A 24,158-nucleotide genomic window follows, 5' to 3' on the forward strand; every position below is an offset into this window, starting at 1 on the left:
GCGAGGAAGGAACTTTCTACTGTTCTGGCTCCACTGTGAAAATCTAAGAGCTGCTGTCAGCCGAAGCCAGTCTGCTCATGCCGAGGAGCTCTGAGCCATGGCACACTCCTTTGGAATATTTCCCTGGGCCTTCATGTCAGCTCCTGCAGTGTGTAGAATCTGCTAAGTCACACGCTGTCCTCCGTTTGTGTCCTCCGTGCTTTCAATGGATGTCATCTTGAGTCTTTGATTTTTGTTGTCATTGGTGTATGTGTTTGTGGAAAAGTATTGAGTCTTTGATGTGCGTGTAGCAGCTACTGAGCAAGGCTTTGAAGGCTAGTGGGCTGCAGGACTGCGCGGGAGGAGGGGGGGCGGCGGGGGTTGGGAGGGGGCGCTGGGCCGGGAGGGCCCCGTGGCAGCAGCTCGGCCTCTTGAGGCGTCCGGGGACGGCCACGGTCGTCTACGGCCATACCACCCTGAACGCGCCCGATCTCGTCTGATCTCGGAAGCTAAGCAGGGTCGGGCCTGGTTAGTACTTGGATGGGAGACCGCCTGGGAATACCGGGTGCTGTAGGCTTTTGCCTCTTCTTTTGTCCCGCCCGCCGGCCTGTCGGGGGTCGGGGGGTGGGGCTGGGGGTGGGCCGGTCCCTCCGCCCTCGGCCCTCCGCCCTCCGCGCCCGCCCTTGGCCCCGGTCGCCGCCCGCTGCGCCCGCCGGAGGCTTCCTCTCCTCTCCCCGGCTGCAGCACCACCGCCAGGCGGCGGCAGCGGCGGAGCATCCCAGCCGTTCCGTTCCGCCCAGCAGCGGAGCCCCAGCCCTGGGCCCACACCGGGCCGGGCGGCGGGATCCCTAAGTGCTGCTGGGTCTCCACCCCCCGGCCCCCCCGGGACAATCCCTACACCCGGCGCGGGACAGTCCACGGCCGCAAACCGTCCCCTGGGCCCCCGGACCCCCAGCCCACCGTGGACTTCCTCTCCGCCGCACACCCGGGCCTCGGGCCGGGGCTCCCGAGAGACACACCGGCGCACCGCACAGGGCAAGTGGCCGGCCGCCCGGGCAGAGAGGACACACAACAGCACACGGAGCACACGCACCCAAACCCAGACGCCCCACCCCCAAACCCCGCCCCACCGAGCAACAGGACAGCCGGCTCTGGGCCCCCCACCCCCACGCGGGTGCTGCTGCCACATGCAGGCCCTGAGGGGAAATCGAGGCAGAACAGTCCTCCCCAGACGGAGTGGGGTGGCGGGGTGGGGGGGACACTGCACGTCTTCAGGACCTCGGGGTGAAGGACCAGCCGCGCACACGGCCCTGCCTCCTTGTCCTGGCCCTGCCCCAAAGCCCCTCTCCACCGTGCCCTCGCGTGGGGCGGCGGAGGGCCCTCTCGCGCGCACTCTCCGGCTCTGGCCCTCCGTCCCCACGCGTGGAAGTCTGTCCCTGCGCGCTTGCCCGTGGGGCTGCTCCTTGGGCTGCGGGACGGTGGTGCGTCCGCGGTTTGGGTGGGGGAGGGGGGATGCGCGCGAGACCCGTCAGTCTCCGCCTGCCCCGGATACGGACAGGTGGTCTAGCGAAGGGCCAGGGCGGCGGGAGGGACCGGACTGGGCAGGGAGGGACGCGTAGCAGCAGCTCGGCCTCTTGAGGCGTCCGGGGACGGCCGCCGTCGTCTACGGCCATACCACCCTGAACGCGCCCGATCTCGTCTGATCTCGGAAGCTAAGCAGGGTCGGGCCCGGTTAGTACTTGGGTGGGAGACCGCCTGGGAATACCGGGTGCTGTAGGCTTTTTGCTTTGCCTCTTTTTCTGTCCCGCCCGCCCTGGGCTGGGAAGGGGGGGCTCCTCCGCCCACCTCGGCTGGGAAAGGGGGGGGGCCCTTCGCCCTCCACGCCCGTCCTGGCTCCCGCCCCCGCCCACCCCCACCCCGCCCCGGCAGGCCCGGATCCTGCCCCGTGGCCCCTGGAGAGAGGGTCAGATTTGAGATGTGGAGGCTCAGTCCCCGAGGCTGTCGGCCCTCAGACACCTGCCCCAGGTCCGGGCCTCCGGAACTGCTGACGGACCGGCTCTGAATTCAGGACAAATTCTAAAGTTGTCCAAGTACATGACCACGTTACCCTAGGAAAGGAAAAATTCGATCATATCCATATATGCAGAAGCATAGAATCTAAACAGTTGGCTATTCGTTCACGGGAAAGGAATTTAAGAATCCAGATGAGAAGACACCTAGAAACACTTTTCAAAAGTCTAAATCTTTAGAAAATATTCTTAAGGATTAAGAAGTAAAAACATTCTTTGGAAAGTCACGAGCAAGAACAGGGTGTTGATATGAAATTCTTCTGTTCAATACTGCAAGCGACGCTCTAAAAATATACTCAAACAGGGGAAGACACTAACAATATACGGGAAAGGAAAATCACCTTCTTCATTTTCCTCACCTCCTACGGTTCTCAAAATAGAATGTTTGCCAGTATGCATGGGAGACCTGTCGAAATCCTAAGTGAGTCCAGCAAGATAGCTCTATCTGAAATCAACATTCAATCGATAGTTTCAATATTTCTTATTTCCTAGCAAATACACAATGTTGAAGGCAATTTGTAAAAAGGATAACATGCAAAGTCACAGAAAATCTACATAGCACCTACGGGACAAAGGTGCCAACTTAGATGGAAAACTTAGTAACAACGTCAATGACGGCCCAAATCCATGGAGAGGCTCTACTATATTCCTAGATAGATGGACACGGAGTCCCCAAACTAATCATTTCCCCCAAATTAATAAATAGTGCAATTTAAACAGGGTTTATAACTAGAAATTTACAATCTGTTTCTTTCTCTCTTTCTTTTAATTTGGGAAATGGATATGTTAAAGAGCAATAATAGCAATTATTAGTTTTATTCTATTAGACCCAATTAACTGTACCAAAACTCTCTACCACTCGCCTTATAAAAATGGGAGTTTATTCATATGTCGGAAGCCGCTGTGTATCTTTTTCCGAAGGCATGGAACCGAAAAAACACTTCTCCCAAACAAATCCCATCTCGACTCTCATCATTTTGCTGGCTTTTCCTTTTAAAGCTTTTGCTCTCTGTTCCATGACTATCTCATTGAGGTAGTTTGTTAATTTCACAGTTTATATAACACATGTGGAGCCATTCTGGATTCATTCTGGCTAACTTGTGTTCCAGGGGAAACCTTCTGTTTGGGGAATACGCCTTGCTTACACAGGAAGCTGCAGTTCATCAGCACTTCTATAGAATGGCACTGCACGAGTCAATCAAAGTATCTTTATCCGATCTTTGACTAGGTCCATGTACACGGGGCTCCCGTGAGTATTACTCTGGATGTTTCCTGGTCACGTGTGCCCTATCTTCTCTCTGGTACGTGCTACTCAGAGAATATGCTTGTTCCTAAATTATGCCAGTGTTCATTCATATCCATTTATGCTACATTGTTTTCCAAATGGTTCTATAATTTCACCTCCCATATCAGCAGTGTGCGTGTTAAGAGTTCTCCTCCCAGCCAACACAGTGATCAGTGTTTTAAGTTTCCTCAATCTGGTGAGTTTGGAACTACATCTTGCTTCATTTTTTATTTTGTGTTTCCTTGATTAATAATGAGGATACAGTGTCAAACGCGTATTAAGCCTATTACACATAGATATTCTGTAGCAGTGATATTTTGCCAATTGTATGCGCTACAGATCCCTTGTCCTGTTTGCAACTTGTTTTGTACCGTGTTTATGGTATCTTTGGAAACTTTTTGTTATGGAAAATTTGAAATATAAACAAAAACAGAAAGAATATATAATACCTACTCACTACCCTGACTCAAGAAATCATCAACCCTTGGTCAGATCTTGTTTCTTTTATACCCCTCCTACCTTAAGTTCATGATCCCCTTAACGATATCCCTCCATCGACAAAAAGTCAATATGTTTCTATCAAAGGTAGAGGCTTTCTTTCCTTTTTAAATGTAACCGCAGCCACATTATTCCATCTAAGAATCTAACCGTATTGGAGAGAACAGCAAGTCCTCAATGTTTGCGTTTCCCTGACACACATACACTCATTTCAGTTTCTTGGAATCCAGTCCAAATACAGTACATACATTGTGCTCGGTTGAGAGGTCTTTGGAAAGAGTGTCCATACATCCCAACCAGTTGGGGGCAGTCCCGGTTGTCACCATTTCACTTTGTTTCCTCCCGCTCTCCACAGTGGGGGACCCGAGTTATTTTTGCATTGTTAGGGGTTTAGTCGTGGATTTAAACACATTTAATGTGCTTCAATATCTTGCAATTATTATACTTACTGGTGATCAAACCGTCCTGTGTTTGGCAGACGGGAGTCTACTCATTCTGGTTCCTGTGTCTTTTGACATGACCCTCGTTCTGTTGGATATCAGAGCATCCACGCTTCCCGGCAGAAGAAGCGTCCATTTCCTGCCCCGGACTTGAAGTCAGCCTGTGTCTCCGGTAAGGCTTCGGACCATTTAATAACAATGGTTTGTGGAGACCACGATCTAGATGCTGGTGAAATGCACTACTGTTCAGTTTGCACCTACTTCTCAGCACCCTCCATGGGGATAAAAAAAAAAAAATTAAAGAAAAACACATTGAGTGTCCACTGATAATCCAAATTCAATCTGAGACTGAGAGTTTTTTTACGCTACTTTATCGATTTCACTTCTTTCTCTCACCCCCAAATTCCCAGTTCTCAAAGACACCAACAGCATTTCTTCTTTGCATGATCCCACAGAATAATCGTATCCATTCACCATATAACCGTGGACTACTTAGTACTGCATGAAGTAGGAAAGGCGAGGAAGGAACTTTCTACTGTTCTGGCTCCACTGTGAAAATCTAAGAGCTGCTGTCAGCCGAAGCCAGTCTGCTCATGCCGAGGAGCTCTGAGCCATGGCACACTCCTTTGGAATATTTCCCTGGGCCTTCATGTCAGCTCCTGCAGTGTGTAGAATCTGCTAAGTCACACGCTGTCCTCCGTTTGTGTCCTCCGTGCTTTCAATGGATGTCATCTTGAGTCTTTGATTTTTGTTGTCATTGGTGTATGTGTTTGTGGAAAAGTATTGAGTCTTTGATGTGCGTGTAGCAGCTACTGAGCAAGGCTTTGAAGGCTAGTGGGCTGCAGGACTGCGCGGGAGGAGGGGGGGCGGCGGGGGTTGGGAGGGGGCGCTGGGCCGGGAGGGCCCCGTGGCAGCAGCTCGGCCTCTTGAGGCGTCCGGGGACGGCCACGGTCGTCTACGGCCATACCACCCTGAACGCGCCCGATCTCGTCTGATCTCGGAAGCTAAGCAGGGTCGGGCCTGGTTAGTACTTGGATGGGAGACCGCCTGGGAATACCGGGTGCTGTAGGCTTTTGCCTCTTCTTTTGTCCCGCCCGCCGGCCTGTCGGGGGTCGGGGGGTGGGGCTGGGGGTGGGCCGGTCCCTCCGCCCTCGGCCCTCGGCCCTCGGCCCTCCGCCCTCCGCGCCCGCCCTTGGCCCCGGTCGCCGCCCGCTGCGCCCGCCGGAGGCTTCCTCTCCTCTCCCCGGCTGCAGCACCACCGCCAGGCGGCGGCAGCGGCGGAGCATCCCAGCCGTTCCGTTCCGCCCAGCAGCGGAGCCCCAGCCCTGGGCCCACACCGGGCCGGGCGGCGGGATCCCTAAGTGCTGCTGGGTCTCCACCCCCCGGCCCCCCCGGGACAATCCCTACACCCGGCGCGGGACAGTCCACGGCCGCAAACCGTCCCCTGGGCCCCCGGACCCCCAGCCCACCGTGGACTTCCTCTCCGCCGCACACCCGGGCCTCGGGCCGGGGCTCCCGAGAGACACACCGGCGCACCGCACAGGGCAAGTGGCCGGCCGCCCGGGCAGAGAGGACACACAACAGCACACGGAGCACACGCACCCAAACCCAGACGCCCCACCCCCAAACCCCGCCCCACCGAGCAACAGGACAGCCGGCTCTGGGCCCCCCACCCCCACGCGGGTGCTGCTGCCACATGCAGGCCCTGAGGGGAAATCGAGGCAGAACAGTCCTCCCCAGACGGAGTGGGGTGGCGGGGTGGGGGGGACACTGCACGTCTTCAGGACCTCGGGGTGAAGGACCAGCCGCGCACACGGCCCTGCCTCCTTGTCCTGGCCCTGCCCCAAAGCCCCTCTCCACCGTGCCCTCGCGTGGGGCGGCGGAGGGCCCTCTCGCGCGCACTCTCCGGCTCTGGCCCTCCGTCCCCACGCGTGGAAGTCTGTCCCTGCGCGCTTGCCCGTGGGGCTGCTCCTTGGGCTGCGGGACGGTGGTGCGTCCGCGGTTTGGGTGGGGGAGGGGGGATGCGCGCGAGACCCGTCAGTCTCCGCCTGCCCCGGATACGGACAGGTGGTCTAGCGAAGGGCCAGGGCGGCGGGAGGGACCGGACTGGGCAGGGAGGGACGCGTAGCAGCAGCTCGGCCTCTTGAGGCGTCCGGGGGCGGCCGCCGTCGTCTACGGCCATACCACCCTGAACGCGCCCGATCTCGTCTGATCTCGGAAGCTAAGCAGGGTCGGGCCTGGTTAGTACTTGGATGGGAGACCGCCTGGGAATACCGGGTGCTGTAGGCTTTTGCCTCTTCTTTTGTCCCGCCCGCCGGCCTGTCGGGGGTCGGGGGGTGGGGCTGGGGGTGGGCCGGTCCCTCCGCCCTCGGCCCTCCGCCCTCCGCGCCCGCCCTTGGCCCCGGTCGCCGCCCGCTGCGCCCGCCGGAGGCTTCCTCTCCTCTCCCCGGCTGCAGCACCACCGCCAGGCGGCGGCAGCGGCGGAGCATCCCAGCCGTTCCGTTCCGCCCAGCAGCGGAGCCCCAGCCCTGGGCCCACACCGGGCCGGGCGGCGGGATCCCTAAGTGCTGCTGGGTCTCCACCCCCCGGCCCCCCCGGGACAATCCCTACACCCGGCGCGGGACAGTCCACGGCCGCAAACCGTCCCCTGGGCCCCCGGACCCCCAGCCCACCGTGGACTTCCTCTCCGCCGCACACCCGGGCCTCGGGCCGGGGCTCCCGAGAGACACACCGGCGCACCGCACAGGGCAAGTGGCCGGCCGCCCGGGCAGAGAGGACACACAACAGCACACGGAGCACACGCACCCAAACCCAAACGCCCCACCCCCAAACCCCGCCCCACCGAGCAACAGGACAGCCGGCTCTGGGCCCCCCACCCCCACGCGGGTGCTGCTGCCACATGCAGGCCCTGAGGGGAAATCGAGGCAGAACAGTCCTCCCCAGACGGAGTGGGGTGGCGGGGTGGGGGGGACACTGCACGTCTTCAGGACCTCGGGGTGAAGGACCAGCCGCGCACACGGCCCTGCCTCCTTGTCCTGGCCCTGCCCCAAAGCCCCTCTCCACCGTGCCCTCGCGTGGGGCGGCGGAGGGCCCTCTCGCGCGCACTCTCCGGCTCTGGCCCTCCGTCCCCACGCGTGGAAGTCTGTCCCTGCGCGCTTGCCCGTGGGGCTGCTCCTTGGGCTGCGGGACGGTGGTGCGTCCGCGGTTTGGGTGGGGGAGGGGGGATGCGCGCGAGACCCGTCAGTCTCCGCCTGCCCCGGATACGGACAGGTGGTCTAGCGAAGGGCCAGGGCGGCGGGAGGGACCGGACTGGGCAGGGAGGGACGCGTAGCAGCAGCTCGGCCTCTTGAGGCGTCCGGGGGCGGCCGCCATCGTCTACGGCCATACCACCCTGAACGCGCCCGATCTCGTCTGATCTCGGAAGCTAAGCAGGGTCGGGCCCGGTTAGTACTTGGATGGGAGACCGCCTGGGAATACCGGGTGCTGTAGGCTTTTTGCTTTGCCTCTTTTTCTGTCCCGCCCGCCCTGGGCTGGGAAGGGGGGGCTCCTCCGCCCACCTCGGCTGGGAAAGGGGGGGGGGCCCTTCGCCCTCCACGCCCGTCCTGGCTCCCGCCCCCGCCCACCCCCACCCCGCCCCGGCAGGCCCGGATCCTGCCCCGTGGCCCCTGGAGAGAGGGTCAGATTTGAGATGTGGAGGCTCAGTCCCCGAGGCTGTCGGCCCTCAGACACCTGCCCCAGGTCCGGGCCTCCGGAACTGCTGACGGACCGGCTCTGAATTCAGGACAAATTCTAAAGTTGTCCAAGTACATGACCACGTTACCCTAGGAAAGGAAAAATTCGATCATATCCATATATGCAGAAGCATAGAATCTAAACAGTTGGCTATTCGTTCACGGGAAAGGAATTTAAGAATCCAGATGAGAAGACACCTAGAAACACTTTTCAAAAGTCTAAATCTTTAGAAAATATTCTTAAGGATTAAGAAGTAAAAACATTCTTTGGAAAGTCACGAGCAAGAACAGGGTGTTGATATGAAATTCTTCTGTTCAATACTGCAAGCGACGCTCTAAAAATATACTCAAACAGGGGAAGACACTAACAATATACGGGAAAGGAAAATCACCTTCTTCATTTTCCTCACCTCCTACGGTTCTCAAAATAGAATGTTTGCCAGTATGCATGGGAGACCTGTCGAAATCCTAAGTGAGTCCAGCAAGATAGCTCTATCTGAAATCAACATTCAATCGATAGTTTCAATATTTCTTTTTTCCTAGCAAATAGAGAATAAATTCAATTTTTATAAACAATTAACATTTGAACTCATTGAAAGTCTGCGTAGCACCTAGGGGAAATGGGTGCCAGCTTAGATGGAAAACTTAGTGAAAATATAAATGGTGGCCCAAATCGATGGAGATTTAGACTATATTCCTAGATAGATGGGCACAGAATCCCCAAAATAATCATTTCCCCAAATTAATAAATAATCAAATTTAAGCAGGGTTGTAACCAGAAATTTACAATCTGTTTCTTTCTCTCTTTCTTTTAATTTGGGAAATGGATATGTTACTCTGCTGCTCACCTTATAAAAATTGGAGTTTTTTCCTAAGTTGGAAGCCCCTGTGTATGTGTTTCTGAAGGCATGGAACCAAGAAAACACTTCTTCCAAACAAGTCCCATCTCGACTGTCATCATTTTTTTTTTTTTTTGCTTTTCGTTTTAAGGTTTTTGCTCTCTATTATATCACTATCTCATTGAGATATTTTGTTAATTTCACAGTTTATATAATACATGTAGAACCATTCTGGATTCATTCTGGGTAACTTGTGTTCCAGGGGAATCCTTCAGTTTGGAGAATAATCCTTGTTTACACACGAATCTGGAGTTCATCAGCACTTCTATCGAATGACACCGCACAAATAAATGGAAAATCTTTGTCTGATCTTTGACTAGGTACACATAAACAGGGCTCCCGTCAGTATCACTCTAGGTGTTCCCTGGTCATGTGTGCCCTATCTTCTCTATGGCATGTGCTACTCAGAGAATATGCTTGTTCTAAATGATGCCCGTGTTTATTTGTATTCATTTATGCTAAATTGTTGTCCAAATTATTTTATAAATCCACCTGCAGTGTCAGCAGTGTGTGTGTGTGTAAGAGTTCTCCTCCTAGCCAACAGCGTGGTCAGTTTTTTAAGTTTCCTCAATACTGGATGGTGTAGGCTTTTGCCTCTTCTTTTGTCCGGCCCATTGGCCTGCGTGGAGGGGGGAGTAGGAAGGGGGGGCCCTATGTCCTGCGGGGCCGACTGGGCGCCCACCCCCGTCTCCGGCTTCCCCCTCCCCGCCCAGTGGCCCCATCCTCCGCTGCAGCACGGCCACCCACGTAGCAGCAGAGCATCCCAGCCCTGGGCCCACACTGGGCCGCAGGCCGCCAGAATACTTAAGTGCTGCTGGGTGTCAACGAAAGAAAAAGCCAAACTCTGTATAATAAGTTAAAGAGATTTATTCTGAGCCAAATTTGTGGATCATGACCCAGAGCCACGCCCAAGAGGCCTTGAGCAGGTGGACTCGCTGTGGCCACTAGGGGTGGTGCATGTAGTCAACCGGTCTGCGTGTGTGTGTGTGTGGGGGGGGAGGGGGGTGGCGGTCAGCCTTAAACTTTTATTTTAGTTCCCAATTCCCCCCTTTTTGCCAAGATATGTCAGAGACAGCATCTACGGCCCAACTTTCATTTTGTGCCATCCTTTGCGAGGGTGGTGTGGGTATCTGCCCTGGGTCCATCCAGTCCCTCGGTGGGACCCTTGTGGCTGAGATTTTTTCTTTACATTATTCTTTCTGTTTAACCTTTGTTACTAAAAAGTATATTTCTATATTCATTGCCTTTTTACATCTTTCTCTTACTCACAAGTGGAATTTTGTTTTTCTTTTCTTTCTAAATTTATTTGGATTCAACCTTTAAATAACCTCTGAATTAGACAAAGTTATACATATTTTAATAAGCACACCTTCCATTTCTTTTATAATTTTTCTTATTAAAAACCTCTTATTCCTTGGTACACCTTATAGATAAAATTACAGGCATCGAGTAGAATTCCTATTTTTAGTCACCTTAAATTTTACTGAAAGCTTTAAGTGAAGTCATGAATTGTTCATCATAAGACACTTGTCATGAAGCAAGACTGCAGGTTACTATAAAATTATAGCCAAACTGATAATTCAAATTTTTTACAGGCAAGAATCCTATTCTGTGAGAGAGGAGCCTCAGTTTCTCAAACAAGTATAAGACCTCAAAGACAGACTGAAGTACAAGGTAATAGAGAAAGAGGCTAAATCTGTGTCTTTCTTTCCTTCCCTTCCTTTTTTGCAGTTTAAAAGGTAAATAAAAAATCTTTTGTTATTCCTATTAATAGCACATGACAATCGAGTTCAAAAGAGAAAGCCAAGTTTCGTTATATTCGTGTATTAGTGATAAAGTTAATTTCCATAAAATCTCTTAAATAAATCCATTTAATTTTAACCAATTAGACTGTAAGTTAAGACTTTTACAGACCTTTTATGACCTTTAACTTTTATCTCCACTTAATTTTTAATCAACATTTACAGATTGAATTTAAGGAGTTTCAAAAATAAATTAGACAAAATTATCTTTTAACAAAACACTTCTATCTTCTAACATTTCCATTAAAAATTTTTTGGATAGAATTGTTTCCCTTTCACCTAGAAGTTTCAATTACATATACAGATGATAATGTCAACTCTTAGAAAATCCTAGGAAGTTAAAGTGACTTTGAAGTGTTGGTCGCCCTTTTTATTAGCGTTCTTAAATAGAAAAATAAGATAACAAGGCATAAGCTTAAACTTACGTTTAAGAACTAATGTTGTAGTATTTTACCTTATGAATGACCCAGACACTTTATGATAATTTTTAACTTCACGTGATGACTTTAAGATTTTAAATTATATGAAAATTTCGTTTGTATTTCATTTCCACTGGGGCGCAGGACAGCCCAGGGCAGAAAACCATCCCCTGGGCTCCAGGACCCCCAGCCCGCCAGGGACTTTGTCTCCGCCACTCACCAGGGCCTCAGGCCCCGGCCTCGGGCTGGGCAGGCTCCTCGCCAGGGCTCCCGAGAGACAGACCTGCGCCCGCGCACAGCAAGTCGCCGGCCATCCGGGCAGAGAGGACAGGCAACAGGAAACCAAGGAACGCACGGAGGACAGGCACCCAAACCCACCTACACGCCGTCCGCCCAACCTATGGCTACCCGTGCGAATCCATCCCAACCCCCACCCGACCAAGGAACAGGAGAGCCGGCTCCGGGGCCCGCGGCTGCTGCTGCCACAGACAGGCCCCATGGGAATCCAGGCAGCACAAGCCTCCCCAGAGACGGGGCCGCACGTCTTCAGGACCTCCGGGTGAAGGGAACCAGCCCCACGGCCCTGCCTCCTTGTCCTGGCCCTGCCCCGAAGCCCCTCCACTCCGTGCCCTCGCCTGGGGGGCCAGAGGGCCCTCTCTGGCGCGCTCTCCGGCTCTGGCTCTCTGACCCCACGTCTGGAAGTCTGTTTCTGCGCGTGTGCCTGTGGCCGTGCTCGTTGGGGTGTGTGACGGTGACGCGTCCGTGTGTTCGGGTGGGGGTGTGTGTGTCTGGGCTCCCGTAGCCGGCACGCCGTCAGTCTCCCCCCGCCCCAGAGGCGGACAGGTGTTGTAGGGAAGCGCCAGGGCGAGGGGCTGGGGCAACCGAGCCAGCGGAGAGCGCGGGGAGCGCGGCGGCGGGGTCCTTGCGGTGGGGGCGTGACCCGCGGCGCGCGTGGGGGGAGGGGCAGCGCCGGAGCCGTTGGGGCTGGGGCCAGATGGGGCCCGGCGGGAGGGGAAGGCCGAGGCGCCGGGGTCCTGCTGACACGTCCTGAGCTTGGCCGGTCTGCTAGGCTGACGGGAAGTCGGTCAGCGTGGGGAGGGCCCTAGCGTGCAGGTCTGAGGGGAGGGACTGGGAGGCCGGGTCCCCGGCACGACCGAGGCCTCTGGCGCCCCGCCAGGCAGCGGGACAGCGCCGTGCCGCCTGTCGGTTGGGGCAGGGGGCGCTGGGCGGCGTGGGGGTGCATCGTGTGCCCGGCAGCCCGGCCCCCTGCCCCACCCCCCCGCCACCCTGCCCTACGGCCCTGCGGCCCACGGCCCTCGGGCCGAGAAGGCGAGGCCAGGAGTGAGCACTGGCGGGGAGCAGCGGGCAGGACTGGGCAGGGAGTTACACCGAGCAGCTCGGCCTCTAGGGACGGCCGGGGACGGCCACCGTCGTCCAGGGCCACACCACCCTGAATGCAACCGATCTCGTCTGATCTCGGAAGCTAAGCAGGGTCGGGCCCGGTTAGTACTTGGATGGGAGACCGCCTGGGAATACCGGGTGCTGTAGGCTTTTGCCTCTTCTTTGTCCGGCTAATTGGCCTGCGTGGAGAGGGAAGGGGGGACCCTATGCCCTGCAGGCCCGGCCTGGCGCCCACCCCCGGCCGGGCACCGCTGCAGCACCGCCACGCAGCAGTAGAGCATCCCAGCCCTGGGCCCACACCCGGCCGGACGCCAGGATACTTAAGTGCTGCTGGGTCAACGCCACCCACACACACTGGGACATCCGCTACACCCGCCCGCCCACGGCAGAAAACCGTCCCCTGGGCTTCCGAACCCCCAGACCACCGCAGACTTTTTCTCCACCACACTGGGGCCTCAGGCCCAGGCCTCACGCTGGGCACGCTCCTCACCAGGGCTCCGGAGAGACAGGCGCACGCAAAAGCAAGTCGCCGGCCACTCTCTCCTATATGTATATATTCCAAAGCAGGCTTCTATTACTTTTATAATACAAGAAAATTAATTTTTTTCCAGAAAGAAAAATGGCACAAAAAGTCAACTGATAAAATAGGCATTTATTCGTAGGGCATGATGCCAAGAAACTCCCCGAGACCAGCTTGGGAATGGGAGACAAGGGCTGCCCCTGCTCCCTGTTATAAGGCCTTAGCACTGCCCCACCCCCAGCGGGCATGTAAGGCCAGGGGCAGAGCTCATGGATGGGCTATGGGTAGGCCTGGGTGTCTGACCTGCCCACAGGTCAGCATGTCTTGCATCCCGAGGAGCCTGAGTGTCAGGAGAGATGGCAGAGGAAGTCATGCAGAGGCAAGGCCAGGAGCCCAGACAGGGAGATCCCCAAGGTGTCAGAGATGCAGGCAGCTGCCATGGCAAATTCCCGGTGCTCATTACTGGTCTGGGAGGGCAGAGAACAGGGGTGAGTCTTCAGTCCTAGAGCTCCCTGCCCTGTACCTCCCCAGACAGACCATCCACAGCCCTCGCCCGGCGGGTGCTGACCTCCAGGGCAATGTTGTGGAAGGTGTTCACATAGGCCGCACCCCCCAGGAGCCCCTCATACAGAATGATCAGGAAAACAAGGTAGATGCTCGGCAGAAAGCTGAACCACATGTCCGCCAGCAGGATGGCCAGGTTGAGGCACTGTGGGCAGAGGCAGACGGGAGGGCTGAGCCTAGGAGATACTGGTGGAGGAGAGGGCAGACAGGCCTGGAGAACCCCAACACCCAGCCCAGCCTGCCACACCCTGGGATCTGGGTGGCCTTCCCCCACCCCATCCTCAGCACCCTGCACTTCACCGGCCTCCTCCCCCCCCCACACCTTTGCTCCCATCACTCCTACCCCACCCCCCAACGTGTCCCACCTTCCCTCCCTTGGGATCTCCCAGTCACTGTTCACAGCTCAACTTGGATCAGGGTCATTCCCACTCCTGGGATCTTATTTCTTCCTCCCAAGGGCTCCTTGAACAGAATGCCCACCCCACCCCCATTTTACCACAGTGAGACCAGTGGTTCTCAAACAGGGACAGTTTTGCTGCCCAAGGGATATATAGCAACGTCTAGAGGCATTCTTGGTTGTCACAACATGGGGGGTGGAGGAGGTGCTACTGACATCTAGTGGGTAGAGATCAGGGATAGTGCTAAACACCCTACAATGCACAGGACAGTCCCCCACAACAAAGAATATCAGACCCCAAATGTCAAGAGTGCTGAGGTTCAGAAACCCGGGTTTAGATATTCCCATCTCTTTTAGGAAGCATCTTTGGCCCCCCCACCCAAGGGGGCAGGTTCCTCTCTGTGTCCCAGTCCCTCCAGGGGGTCCCACCATCCAGAATAAAAGAATTGTGCATTTTCTTACAGTTAGAAACATTCTTTGAAAGCTCTGCATGAGGCATGTTCAAGTAATCATTAAACACCCACCTCCTGGCAGTTCGCTCCTTATGTACATAACAATCACCTGGGATCTTGTTACAAATGCACCATGGAGACTTCCCCCTGGAGCAGTGGTCCTCAACCTTTTTGGCACCGAGGACCAGTTTCATGGAAGACAATTTTTCCATGGACCAAGGGTGGGGGGTGGGGGGTGGGGGGTCGTGGTGTCGTGGGTGGCCGGGAGGTGGTGCAGAGTTCAGACAGTGATACGCGGCATGTTTTCTAACAGGCCGCGGGCCAGTACTGGGCTGCAGTGCCGGGGCTGGGGACCACAGCTCTAGAGGTCCTAATTCAGTGTGTCTGACGTAGGCTCAGAAATGTGCATTAAAAAGAACACATCCTGGTAACACTAATGTAACCAGTGAAACACTCCAAACACTTTCATCTGCAGCATTAGGTTAGGTGTCTTCTGTAATGGAAGTAAACGATATAAGCCCTAACCGTACAAAACAGCCTTGGTTAAAATTACAGCTAAGACTACAGTCAACAATAAGTTATGGTATACCTTAAAATAACTAAAAGAGTAGACTTGGAATGTTCCTAACACAAACAATAAATGCTTCATGCAATGATAGCCCAATTATCCTGATTTGATCAATTCACGTTGTATACCTGTATCAAAACATCACACAAACCCTATGAATATACACAACTCTTATGTACTCATAATAATTTAAATAAAAAATTACAGCTTGGTCAGGCACAGGGGCTCACGCCTGTACTCCTAGCACTCTGGGAGGCTGAGACTGGAAAATCACTTGAGGTCAGGAGTTTAAGACCAGCCTAAGCAACAGTGAGACCTTGTCTCTACTAAAAATAGAAAAAATTAGACAGGCAACTAAAAATTAGTGGGGCATGGTGGTGAGTGCCTCTAGTCCCAGCCACTTGAGAGGATAAGACAGGAGGATTGCTTGTGCCCGGGAGTTTGAGGTTGCTGTGAGCTATGCTGACACCACAGCACTCTACCCAGGGTGACTGAGCAAGACTCTGTCTCAAAAGAAAAAAAAAAAAATTACAGCTAAGACCATAAGCTGCATATTTCAGCAGCATCTAGAAGAACCCTGAGTTACAGATTGACACAACAAGTTGGGACTTTGTTGGTACAAGCCCTGGGCTGGCAGTACTGCTTAGATAAGAAAGCAAGAAGGGCAGAGAATATTTAAATGCTTTTGCCATAACAATTAAAGTGTAGTCTATACTTATTCTGTATCCTGTTATCATAGAATTGAGTTCTTAAGTTTTAAGGGCAACGGATTTTCCTGTTATAGTTGAAGGTTTAACAGTTACCTTCAGGGGCTGTGGACTTGTAACCTTGAAATGATGAATGCTGGTTATGTGAGACTCCCTTTGTTAGACTGGTCTAAGAAAGGGTGTTTGTGCTGTGGACCGTTTGCCATGGGTAGTTGAATTTCCTCACCAGCTATGAGATAATGAATCCACTGACTAGAATGTCACTGATTCTATTATAATTAACCATCCAGAAAAAAAGAACTGGGCATTTTCTTACAGTTAGAAACATTATTTGAAAGCCTGTCACTGTGCACGAGGTACATGCAAATCATCATTAAACAATGCTTCTGATTGAAACATAACACAAAATCTTGTTCATTTTTCTTCTCATCTCTATTTCTTACAGTAACCTGAGAAATGGATGTTGGTGACACCTGATTTATAGATGAGGCTCAGAGAGGTCCAGAGATGTGCCCTAAGTCACACAGCTGCTGAGCACAGAAGCTAAAATTTGCACCCGGGTTTGCCTGGCTCCTGACACTACGCATTTTACATGGAGCCCTGTTGGCCTTTGGTTCCCTGTGCTTATAAATGAGAGTGTACAAGGACTACTTCCCATTGACGGAGGGAAGCAGCAGGCCCTGGGAAGCTGGGAGCCAAGGTGGGAGGGGGTGAGGGGCAGGGGCTCAGTACCTGTAGCACGGCCAGAGCCCAGGTGTGGTGGATGCGACAGCAGTGGAGAGAAGAACGGGAGGCAAAGACGCCGGCCTGGTACAGCATCTGGTACCTGAGTTGGGGGGAGGGAGGAGGAGGAAGCTGGGCACCTGCACACTCCCCCCCACCCCCAGGTGCCTACTGGGCACAGCAGCCCCTCCCAGCCCCAGCCCCACTACACCATCAAGGGACCCTCCCAGCCCACCGCTCCACTCCTCCTACCAGCGGTACTGCTGAGCGTGACTCAGGGATGTGTTCCGGAAAAAGAGGAGCTCAAACTGCAGCAAAGACCAGACACGGGAGATGAACCAGGACGTGGACATGTGGGCCCCAACCCCGATTGCTCCCTCCACGGCCCTCCCTGCACCCCTCACTCACAAGTCCCTGGTTGATGAAATACTCGGCAAAGTACACCAGGACCAGGGGGAGGATGTACTGCAGCAGGCTCTAGAAGAGTCAGAGGATATAAGTGGAAGGCCAGGAGGTGGGCACCACCCATGGGGGACACACCACAGCCACCATCCAAACCTTAAACACCGTCCACCTTTCCTGAAAGGACAGGCCTGAGCTGCACCCTGCAGGGAACAGGAAGAGAAGGGTGGATGAAGTTTTCACACTGAAAGGCTCAGCAAAGGGGCGCTGGTATGCCAGATTAACCAGCCAACACAAGAGTGGGAACGGACTTAATTGCCACCAGATTCTACACTTAAAAATGGTTAAAATGGTAAACTTTATGTTATGTCCATATTTTACCACAGTTTAAAGAAAAGAGTTAACCAGGTGAGACCTCTTTACAGCTCGAACACAGCTCAACAGACGTCCACCTGCCCACTCTGCCCAGCCTCACTGGCCCTTCTCTGTTTCTAGAGCGTCCAAGCTCATTCCCCGCATAGGGCCTTGGCACTTGCTACTCCTCCAGTGACCAGAGTGCCTGGCAGATAGTAAGCGCTCAGTGAGTATTTCCTGAATATGTCACTGCTTTTCCTGTAACCAGGACACCCACCCTCTTCCCTTCTTGACTATGTCCACTGTAGAGAGCAAAAGACTAAAACCCCGAGAGCGAAAGTGACCTCTCTGAGGGTCTGTGTCTCCTACCTGTCTTCGACTCTGGGGCCTCAGTGCCTATTAGGGGCTGCCGAGCTGCTGTCTCTGCCTCCGCTTCCCCTCCAGGGTCCTGGGGCTCGGGAGACGTGAGCAGCAAGAAATAGCTGGAGTAGGATGAACACAGGGTCAAAGGGCCGCTGGCGGGCTGGAAAGGCCCCTGCCCAGGGCCCTTGTTCCGACTGCTGGCTCACACCAGGAGACTCGCTTCTGTCTTCTCATCGTCTTAACTCTAATGATCACTCCAGCTACAATAAATTATATGTTCACTCTGTGCTAGGCCAGGACTGCCCAAATTTTAGTCACTTATGTTCTGGCTTCATGTGATTTGCCATATCCACATTCCTCCTGTACATACTATTTTTTACTTAATATTTTCTTTTGAATTGACTCGCTTTTTCTACCTGGCCTTGTCCTAAGCAATAATCTGTGAATGCCCATGTTTGATTGGCTAGTTCAAATTGTTTCCTCATATACAGGAAAATACATACAGAACTAACAAAATAAGTCCACCCATGTCCCATTTCAAACCATCTCGGGAACCACACTGTGCTGAATGCGTCACACTCGTCACCTCACGGGAAAGCAAGGAGAACTACCACTATTTGAGATATGGGGAAACCGAGGGTCAGAGAGGTGAGGTAACTTGTCCAACACCACACAGCTAACAAGTGGCAGCTCCGGGACTCAAATCTAGGGCTACCAGAGACCAGAATCCACATCCCCTCATAGCGAGGTGGTAGGGATTTGAAGACTGGGATCATGATCAAGTTCTCTCTCCTTCAATCCCTCTTCCTCCCAGCTCAGACAGCTCACCTGGCCAGCAGCAGGACAGGAATACCCAGCATGGACAGCAGGGTGTGCTGGGGGGAGAGGCCTGCCTGGGTGAGGCCCAGGTAAGACAATGCCCCCAGCAGCCCTGCGCCCCCAGTACCCGAGGACCACCAGGAGATCACAGCCCTGAGAAGGAGAACACAGGAACGCTCAGGAAGACCCACGCCAGCAGCAGGACAGCCTCTCCCCTCAGGGCTGGCTCTAGCTGCTTACCTGGGATAGCAGGCAGTGAGAGAGAGGAAGGTGACCTCCCCCAGGCCCGAGGAGATGCTAGCCAAGACTACACCTGGGAGAAGGATAAGCACACAGGTGGCCATACCTAGCCTTTCCTCGACAGCCCGCGTCCCCTACGGTATTTGACCATGGCTTCCTCTGTATCAGCCCAAAGGAGCTAAAAACAGATCCCTTGGACACGCTGGGCTCCAGATCTGAAGCACAGCCAACGCCCTCCTCCCCATGTCCTCTCACAGAGACCAGTACCTCCATCCACCCAGTTAACAGACCAGGAGCAAGAACTTGTCCTCGACGTCTGGGTGACTCTGCTCACCTCAGTCTCCATCCAATCCATCCATTTCCTCCCATCTCCTCCACCACCTGCCCCTCCAAATTGCCCTCACCTCTGATCTCCTACTGTGACAGCCCTAGCAGGCTTCTGAGACTTACAAAAATAAGCCCTTTCCTCTGGGAAGCGGGGGAGACCACACCCCACAAACACTGTGTTCCCCTGGGCCCCCCACCTGACACAAAACCACACACTCACCACACAAGCTGGTCCCCACTGAATGAGAAAAGGCAACCAGGATGAAGCTCCCAGCAGCACAAAGCCCACTGATGAGAACCCGAGGGCTGAGGGCGAGGAGGGATAGGAAGGGGAGGGTCAGCCTCCACTCTCAGCCCCCAGCCCTCCCACCTCCTCCTCTTTTGCCACCTCCTTCGCCCTCCCAGCCTCCCCACTCCCAGCCCCAACCTGCCCGTCCTCCCGCCACCCACACCCAGACCTGTAGGGCAGCATGTGAAGGCCAAGAGGAGCCAGCAACTTTATGCCAAAGGTGGGGAGGATGTCTGCCAGGAGCACCGCCTGGACAGGAGAGCAGAGTGAGAGCCCAGACCTCCCAGGGACAACCTTCCCCACCAAGTGGCCAAGGAAAGGCCGGAGTCGGCCAATTAGGCCTTCTACAAACACGGGGTTTGGAGTCAGGCAGATCTGAGTTCAACTCTCAGCTCTGCTGCTCCTTAGCTGTGTGTCAAGGCATTTATAGTCTCTGAGCTTCAGTTTCCTCATCTGAAAAATGGGGATGATTACAGTGCCTAGCTCCCTAGCTCACAGGGCTGCTGTGTGGATTAAATGAGCTAATATACACTACACATAGAAAGGGCTCAGTAAATGGTGGTCTCAATTATTTTCATCATGAGGGTCCTAGCTGGGTACTGAGAGGTCAGGGGGTGGGGTCTACAGACCCAGAGGGCCTGGGGCGGGACAGAACAGATGAGTACGCACAGCAGTGGAGACAGAGTTGCAGTCAAATCGAGAGGAGCTATTGAGAGGGATGGGCGTTGGGCCTGGGTCCACCTGGTGAGAGAGGAGAAAGTCTTTCACCCAGGGAGGCAGAAGGGTGGACAAACAGAGCCCACCTCCTGCCCCAGTTCTGCCTTAACTTGAAGGATGGCGTTAGATCAGCACCAGCCTTCTCTACCTGCACAGTGGAGGGGTATTTCCATGTAAGTCACAAACTAATGGCCCACAAGCCAAAATAGTCCTGGAAACAGACTTTATTTGGGTAACACATTTAAGAGCTTTCATACAAAAATTTCGGTTTCCAGAAAATCTGATCCAGGACCAAATTCACTGTTGGACCTGGAAGGTGATAGGTGCTCCCCTTGGACGGGGCATGTGCCCCTCCAGCTCACCACGGACAAGTGATTCTCAACCAAGGGCACTTTTACCTCCCCAGGGAACATTTGTCAACATATGGAGACATTCTTCATTGTCACAACTGGCAGTCGTGGGGTGTGCTACTGGCATCTAGCAGGTAGAAGCCAAGAATGCTGCTAAACATCCTACAATGCACAGGGAAGCCCCACAACAAAGGCTCATCCAGCCCAAAATGTCAATAGGGCCCAGGTTAAGAAACCCTGCCAGAGTTTCTGGTCCCACCCAGCCAACATTTGAGCTTGCAAACCCGGCACCCATTCATCCCCTAAAGGCCCTTCCTGCTTTGAGGGTCTGGGAGACTGGGAACTTGAGCCCCCTTGTCCCACCCCCTAGGCCACTCTATTCCATGAGTTTTTCAAGGGGGCCTCTAACCCAGGGGGAGTCTGTCATCTTCACACAGGGCTTAACCATGGTGGTGGTGGTAGAGAGGGGGTCACTTACATGGCTCTGGTTCCCAGGTACCCTCTCATGGCTAAGGATGTCATGGGCAGCACTCAGCATCACCACATAAGAGAAGTTGTTGCAAAGACCTAGCAGCCTGGAACGAGCAGGACAGATCTCAGCTTCCTTTCAGGTCTTTAATCTATCACAGTCTTTGTGCCAAACCTCCCCCTTATCTGTGCCCTCCAATCAGCTCCTTCTTTTTTTTCCTCTGTCACCAGATCCCACCTTCATTCAGTGTTGGGGTCAGAGATAAAGGCTTTAGGATCTTGGGTTCAGTTCCAACCTCGGAGACCTCTACCAGGAGGCTATCCTTGATCACTGTTTCCTCTGATCTCCTACTAGGATTCAGTTCCTGGGGGCATTTCTCACCCACTGATGCACTGTGGTACAGTAAAAAAAAATCCTGGGGCTGAAACCTAGAGGACTTTGTTCAAGTCCTGAGTCTGCCACTTCTGAATTTTGTGGCCTCCATCTACTCGTGTAAAATGGGATACAAATTTCTCTCCTGATTACCTCACAGAGTGCTGCAGGGATCAAAGGAAGTCCATACCAAAGCCCTTTATGATCCATGCAAAGGATCTTATTCACTTACTCTCATCTTTCAGAGCTACACTCGGTGATGGGAAGAAAAGTGGGCCCAGTGCCAGCGATTTCATAAATGACCTTTCCCCAAGCCTATGAAGTGGTACTACAGTACTCTTCCCTCACATTTTACTGTTGAGGAAACTGAGGCTCAGAGAGGTTAAGTGACTCTTCCAAAGAACACATGGGAAGCCACTTCCAACCCAAACTGCAACCCAAGTCCTTAATGTTTAGGTTAATGCTAGAAGTATTCCCCAAGGCTCAGTATTTGAATAATTCTAGAAGGTAGATGGATGACTTTTTTAAAACATTCTAGTAGTGACGTATTTATTTAAACATGCATTAGGAAAATATTGGTTTTCCCTTTGGAGTAGTGATTTAAAGTTTTCTTTTTAAAAACATGTGCATTAAAAATTTTTAAAGCTGAATTGATTGGAGGAAAAACGCGAAGTAAATAATCCTACGTGATATGAGGATCTGGCTAAAGCCTGAAGGTGGTAAGAAGAGGAGCTAAGTTTGGAAAATTTATGCGCCACCTCAGGGCAAACCTGTTGACTCAGTAAGTACCTACAGATTCAGCTCCTTCGTGCAGCTCAACTCTTTCTTCCCCTTTCCCTCCCGTCAGTTCCCTCTTCCCACCCCATCGTTATTTTTGCTGAACTCTAGGCCACTCACCAGAAGCCCACTGCGTTCTTCCAATGGGCGCCCTGATGGTCTAACAAAGGGGGCTGGGGATCCGAGGCGGTCTCCTCCCCTGGGAGGGCGAGAAGATAGCATGACCCCCCACCCCACTCTCAGGGGCACGACGGCCACATGGGTGTCTTCCCGGGGCCGAGCCAGCTCTCACTCCCGTCAGGTGGGCTGCGAGTCAGACGTGGTCACTCCCGTGAGGATGGCGGTGATACTCACCCTCAGAATCCGAAAGGCTCCGCCACGAGCCTGCACGTCCTCCCATGGCATCAAGTTCAGGTGCCCCAAGGGTCCAAAGTCACTGAGTGTTCTTCAGAGTCGGCTTCGACAGGATAGATGACGGTCTGCGACAGGTGAGAAGGATCAACGCCCCATTCCCGGTCCCAGCTCCGGCTTGTCTGCTGCACTCGCGCCCCGCGATCCATGAGGCGAGCCCCAGGCTCCATCGCGAGCCATCTCACGCCCTCCCACGCCCCACCCGTCGGCCTCTGCCCCCACCCCATCTATAGCGGGGGGCTCTGCGACCTGTACCTTTAAGAGCCGCAGAGCGTTCCGCATCGAGGACTGGCAGGTTGTTGGGTCACGTGACAGCATCCGCGTGTTTCCCCCCCCCACATCACGTGCTCGGAGGTCCTCCCTACTTCCGGGTCCTAACTCCCTCTTAACTTTAGGCCGTCTCAGCTTTGGGGCGTGAGAAAGGGAGAGGCCGGGAGAACCCTGGAACCCTTGGCTTTAAACTGGAGCGGTGGGATCAGCAAGTTAGCTACGTGACGTTGCATTAGCTGCGCCCAAGGCGGTGACGGTATCCTGCCAGGACTAGTCATGGCTGCGGGCGGCTTCAGATCCTTTCCCTCAGCACTCGCTTACCAGAAACAAATATGGCCACCTGGCTAATCCTTTTTTCAAACAGGACTGTTTCCGGCTGGGAACAAAGACGCCAGCTGTAGGTTATTCTTTCTCCTACCTGTTGCCTTTACAAATTGTTTTAGAAATCTAAAATAAAAATAACACTCACCTGAAGGAATTTCATGAATTATCTATGGGCGGTATCCAAGACGTTAAAAGATCCCCTTTCGCCAATTATGCTGGAGCCAAAAAATATCACGGAAGTAGTCCAATTCCTGGTTTTACAGATGGGAAAACCGAGGTACCAAAAAACAAAGTAAAGTTAGTGACATCCAAAGGTGACCTTAGAGACCCCTTTGGCAATAACAAATAGAGCACCACAGGCAGGGAACCACTGGGCAGGCTGCTGCAGGATTCCTGCCTCCATCAAGGGTGCTTAGACCAGATGATTCTAAGGCCTAAGATTCTGATTCAATTGCCCTAATTGGAAATTAAGCTGGGGCTGGGGAGAGGGGATGGGGAAGAAATGTAGATCAAGGTCACATCACATAGTCCCAAATAAGGAGTTATACCCTTACCTTCCTCTAGGTGGTAAAGCAGCATCCTGAATTCTCTTCATGGCGTAGTTTCCCTGCTAAAGTCTGCTGTGGGCTTCCAACAGGCTGTGCCCACCTCTACTAGCTCTTTCTCACCACCAAGCCTTCAGACTGTTGTTTAAAATATACTCTCTCTAGTGTGCTTCCCAGGTCACTCAAATAATGAAAAACTGGGGTCCTACTATCACGAAGGGCTCTAGAAATTCAGCAGCGTTTCATACACAGCCTCTGCCCTCAAGGAACTCACAGGAGGGTGGGTGGCAGACACAAATAACCACAATACAAAGTTTAGCCAAGTTCTCTTTTGCAAGATTAACCACACATGAGGGGATGGGCATTGCAGCCACCAACCCAGCCCATTTGTCCCCTTGGGGAAGCTTTAATGACAGTGAAATGAGAAGACAGAGCTCCTACCAGCCGTCTCCTCACTCCTACTGCTTGTCCCCAGGCAAAACAGGAACCACAAACCCCAGCTTCCTCTCACAGAGTGGCTGTGGCTTGGGGGAGACGGAAATGGCTGAGGTATGAATATAAGACCTGAGTCACTTGAGCTGCAGTTGCCACATGCCCCCTCCCCCATTACCAATTCTGAGGTCTCCTGCTCCCACTTTTTCCTTTCTGTCTTCCCCCTTGTCCTTTAATTCCAAA

The 24,158-nt window shown here is 53.6% G+C and overlaps 1 protein-coding gene and 6 non-coding genes across 9 annotated transcripts; 6 read left to right on the forward strand and 1 right to left on the reverse strand.

Annotated features, from left to right (window-relative positions):
* The first annotated feature begins 437 nt into the window (after positions 1 to 437).
* LOC138394820 (5S ribosomal RNA) lies at positions 438 to 556 on the forward strand. The gene has a single exon (XR_011235347.1). It is a non-coding gene; the product is annotated as a 5S ribosomal RNA (ribosomal RNA).
* A 1,084-nt stretch (positions 557 to 1,640) lies between these two features.
* Positions 1,641 to 1,759, forward strand: LOC138394861 (5S ribosomal RNA). The gene has a single exon (XR_011235386.1). It is a non-coding gene; the product is annotated as a 5S ribosomal RNA (ribosomal RNA).
* Positions 1,760 to 5,224: 3,465 nt separating this feature from the next.
* On the forward strand, positions 5,225 to 5,343 carry LOC138394821 (5S ribosomal RNA). Its single transcript, XR_011235348.1, has one exon. It is a non-coding gene; the product is annotated as a 5S ribosomal RNA (ribosomal RNA).
* A 1,098-nt stretch (positions 5,344 to 6,441) lies between these two features.
* LOC138394822 (5S ribosomal RNA) lies at positions 6,442 to 6,560 on the forward strand. Its single transcript, XR_011235349.1, has one exon. It is a non-coding gene; the product is annotated as a 5S ribosomal RNA (ribosomal RNA).
* Positions 6,561 to 7,644: 1,084 nt separating this feature from the next.
* LOC138394859 (5S ribosomal RNA) lies at positions 7,645 to 7,763 on the forward strand. Its single transcript, XR_011235384.1, has one exon. It is a non-coding gene; the product is annotated as a 5S ribosomal RNA (ribosomal RNA).
* A 4,791-nt stretch (positions 7,764 to 12,554) lies between these two features.
* On the forward strand, positions 12,555 to 12,673 carry LOC138394887 (5S ribosomal RNA). Its single transcript, XR_011235411.1, has one exon. It is a non-coding gene; the product is annotated as a 5S ribosomal RNA (ribosomal RNA).
* A 515-nt stretch (positions 12,674 to 13,188) lies between these two features.
* CLN3 (CLN3 lysosomal/endosomal transmembrane protein, battenin) lies at positions 13,189 to 22,708 on the reverse strand. 3 transcript variants are annotated; one of them, XM_069487130.1, is made up of 16 exons: positions 22,600 to 22,708; positions 22,288 to 22,412; positions 22,054 to 22,132; positions 20,794 to 20,890; positions 19,918 to 19,989; positions 19,418 to 19,497; positions 19,180 to 19,265; positions 18,633 to 18,705; positions 18,402 to 18,545; positions 17,580 to 17,692; positions 17,013 to 17,059; positions 16,863 to 16,931; positions 16,707 to 16,762; positions 16,464 to 16,557; positions 13,612 to 13,752; positions 13,189 to 13,510 (listed from the first exon to the last, which is right to left on the reverse strand). In XM_069487130.1, exons 2-16 carry the CDS (start codon positions 22,331 to 22,333, stop codon positions 13,391 to 13,393), a joined length of 1,317 nt encoding a protein of 438 aa, XP_069343231.1. In that variant the 5' UTR covers positions 22,334 to 22,412; positions 22,600 to 22,708; the 3' UTR covers positions 13,189 to 13,390. The 3 variants fall into 3 exon arrangements, with proteins under 3 accessions (XP_069343231.1, XP_069343232.1, XP_069343233.1); XM_069487131.1 differs by lacking the exon at positions 22,054 to 22,132 and having other exon boundaries at positions 22,288 to 22,707; XM_069487132.1 differs by lacking the exons at positions 19,918 to 19,989; positions 22,054 to 22,132 and having other exon boundaries at positions 22,288 to 22,708.
* Positions 22,709 to 24,158: the final 1,450 nt, after the last annotated feature.

Source organism: Eulemur rufifrons, chromosome 14 (genome assembly GCF_041146395.1).
Source record: "Eulemur rufifrons isolate Redbay chromosome 14, OSU_ERuf_1, whole genome shotgun sequence".
NCBI lineage: Eukaryota > Metazoa > Chordata > Mammalia > Primates > Lemuridae > Eulemur > Eulemur rufifrons.

Excerpts from the sequence above, each read along its gene's own strand:
- CLN3 (XM_069487130.1), bottom strand. The coding sequence starts at position 22,333 with ATGGGAGGACGTGCAGGCTCGTGGCGGAGCCTTTCGGATTCTGAGG. Across the intron at positions 19,990-20,793 it reads TACCTGGGAACCAGAGCCAT|GTGGACCCAGGCCCAACGCC; the intron begins GTAAGTGACCCC and ends CTCTCTCACCAG. Across the intron at positions 16,932-17,012 it reads AAAGGTGGACGGTGTTTAAG|AGCCTGCTGCAGTACATCCT; the intron begins GTTTGGATGGTG and ends TGACTCTTCTAG.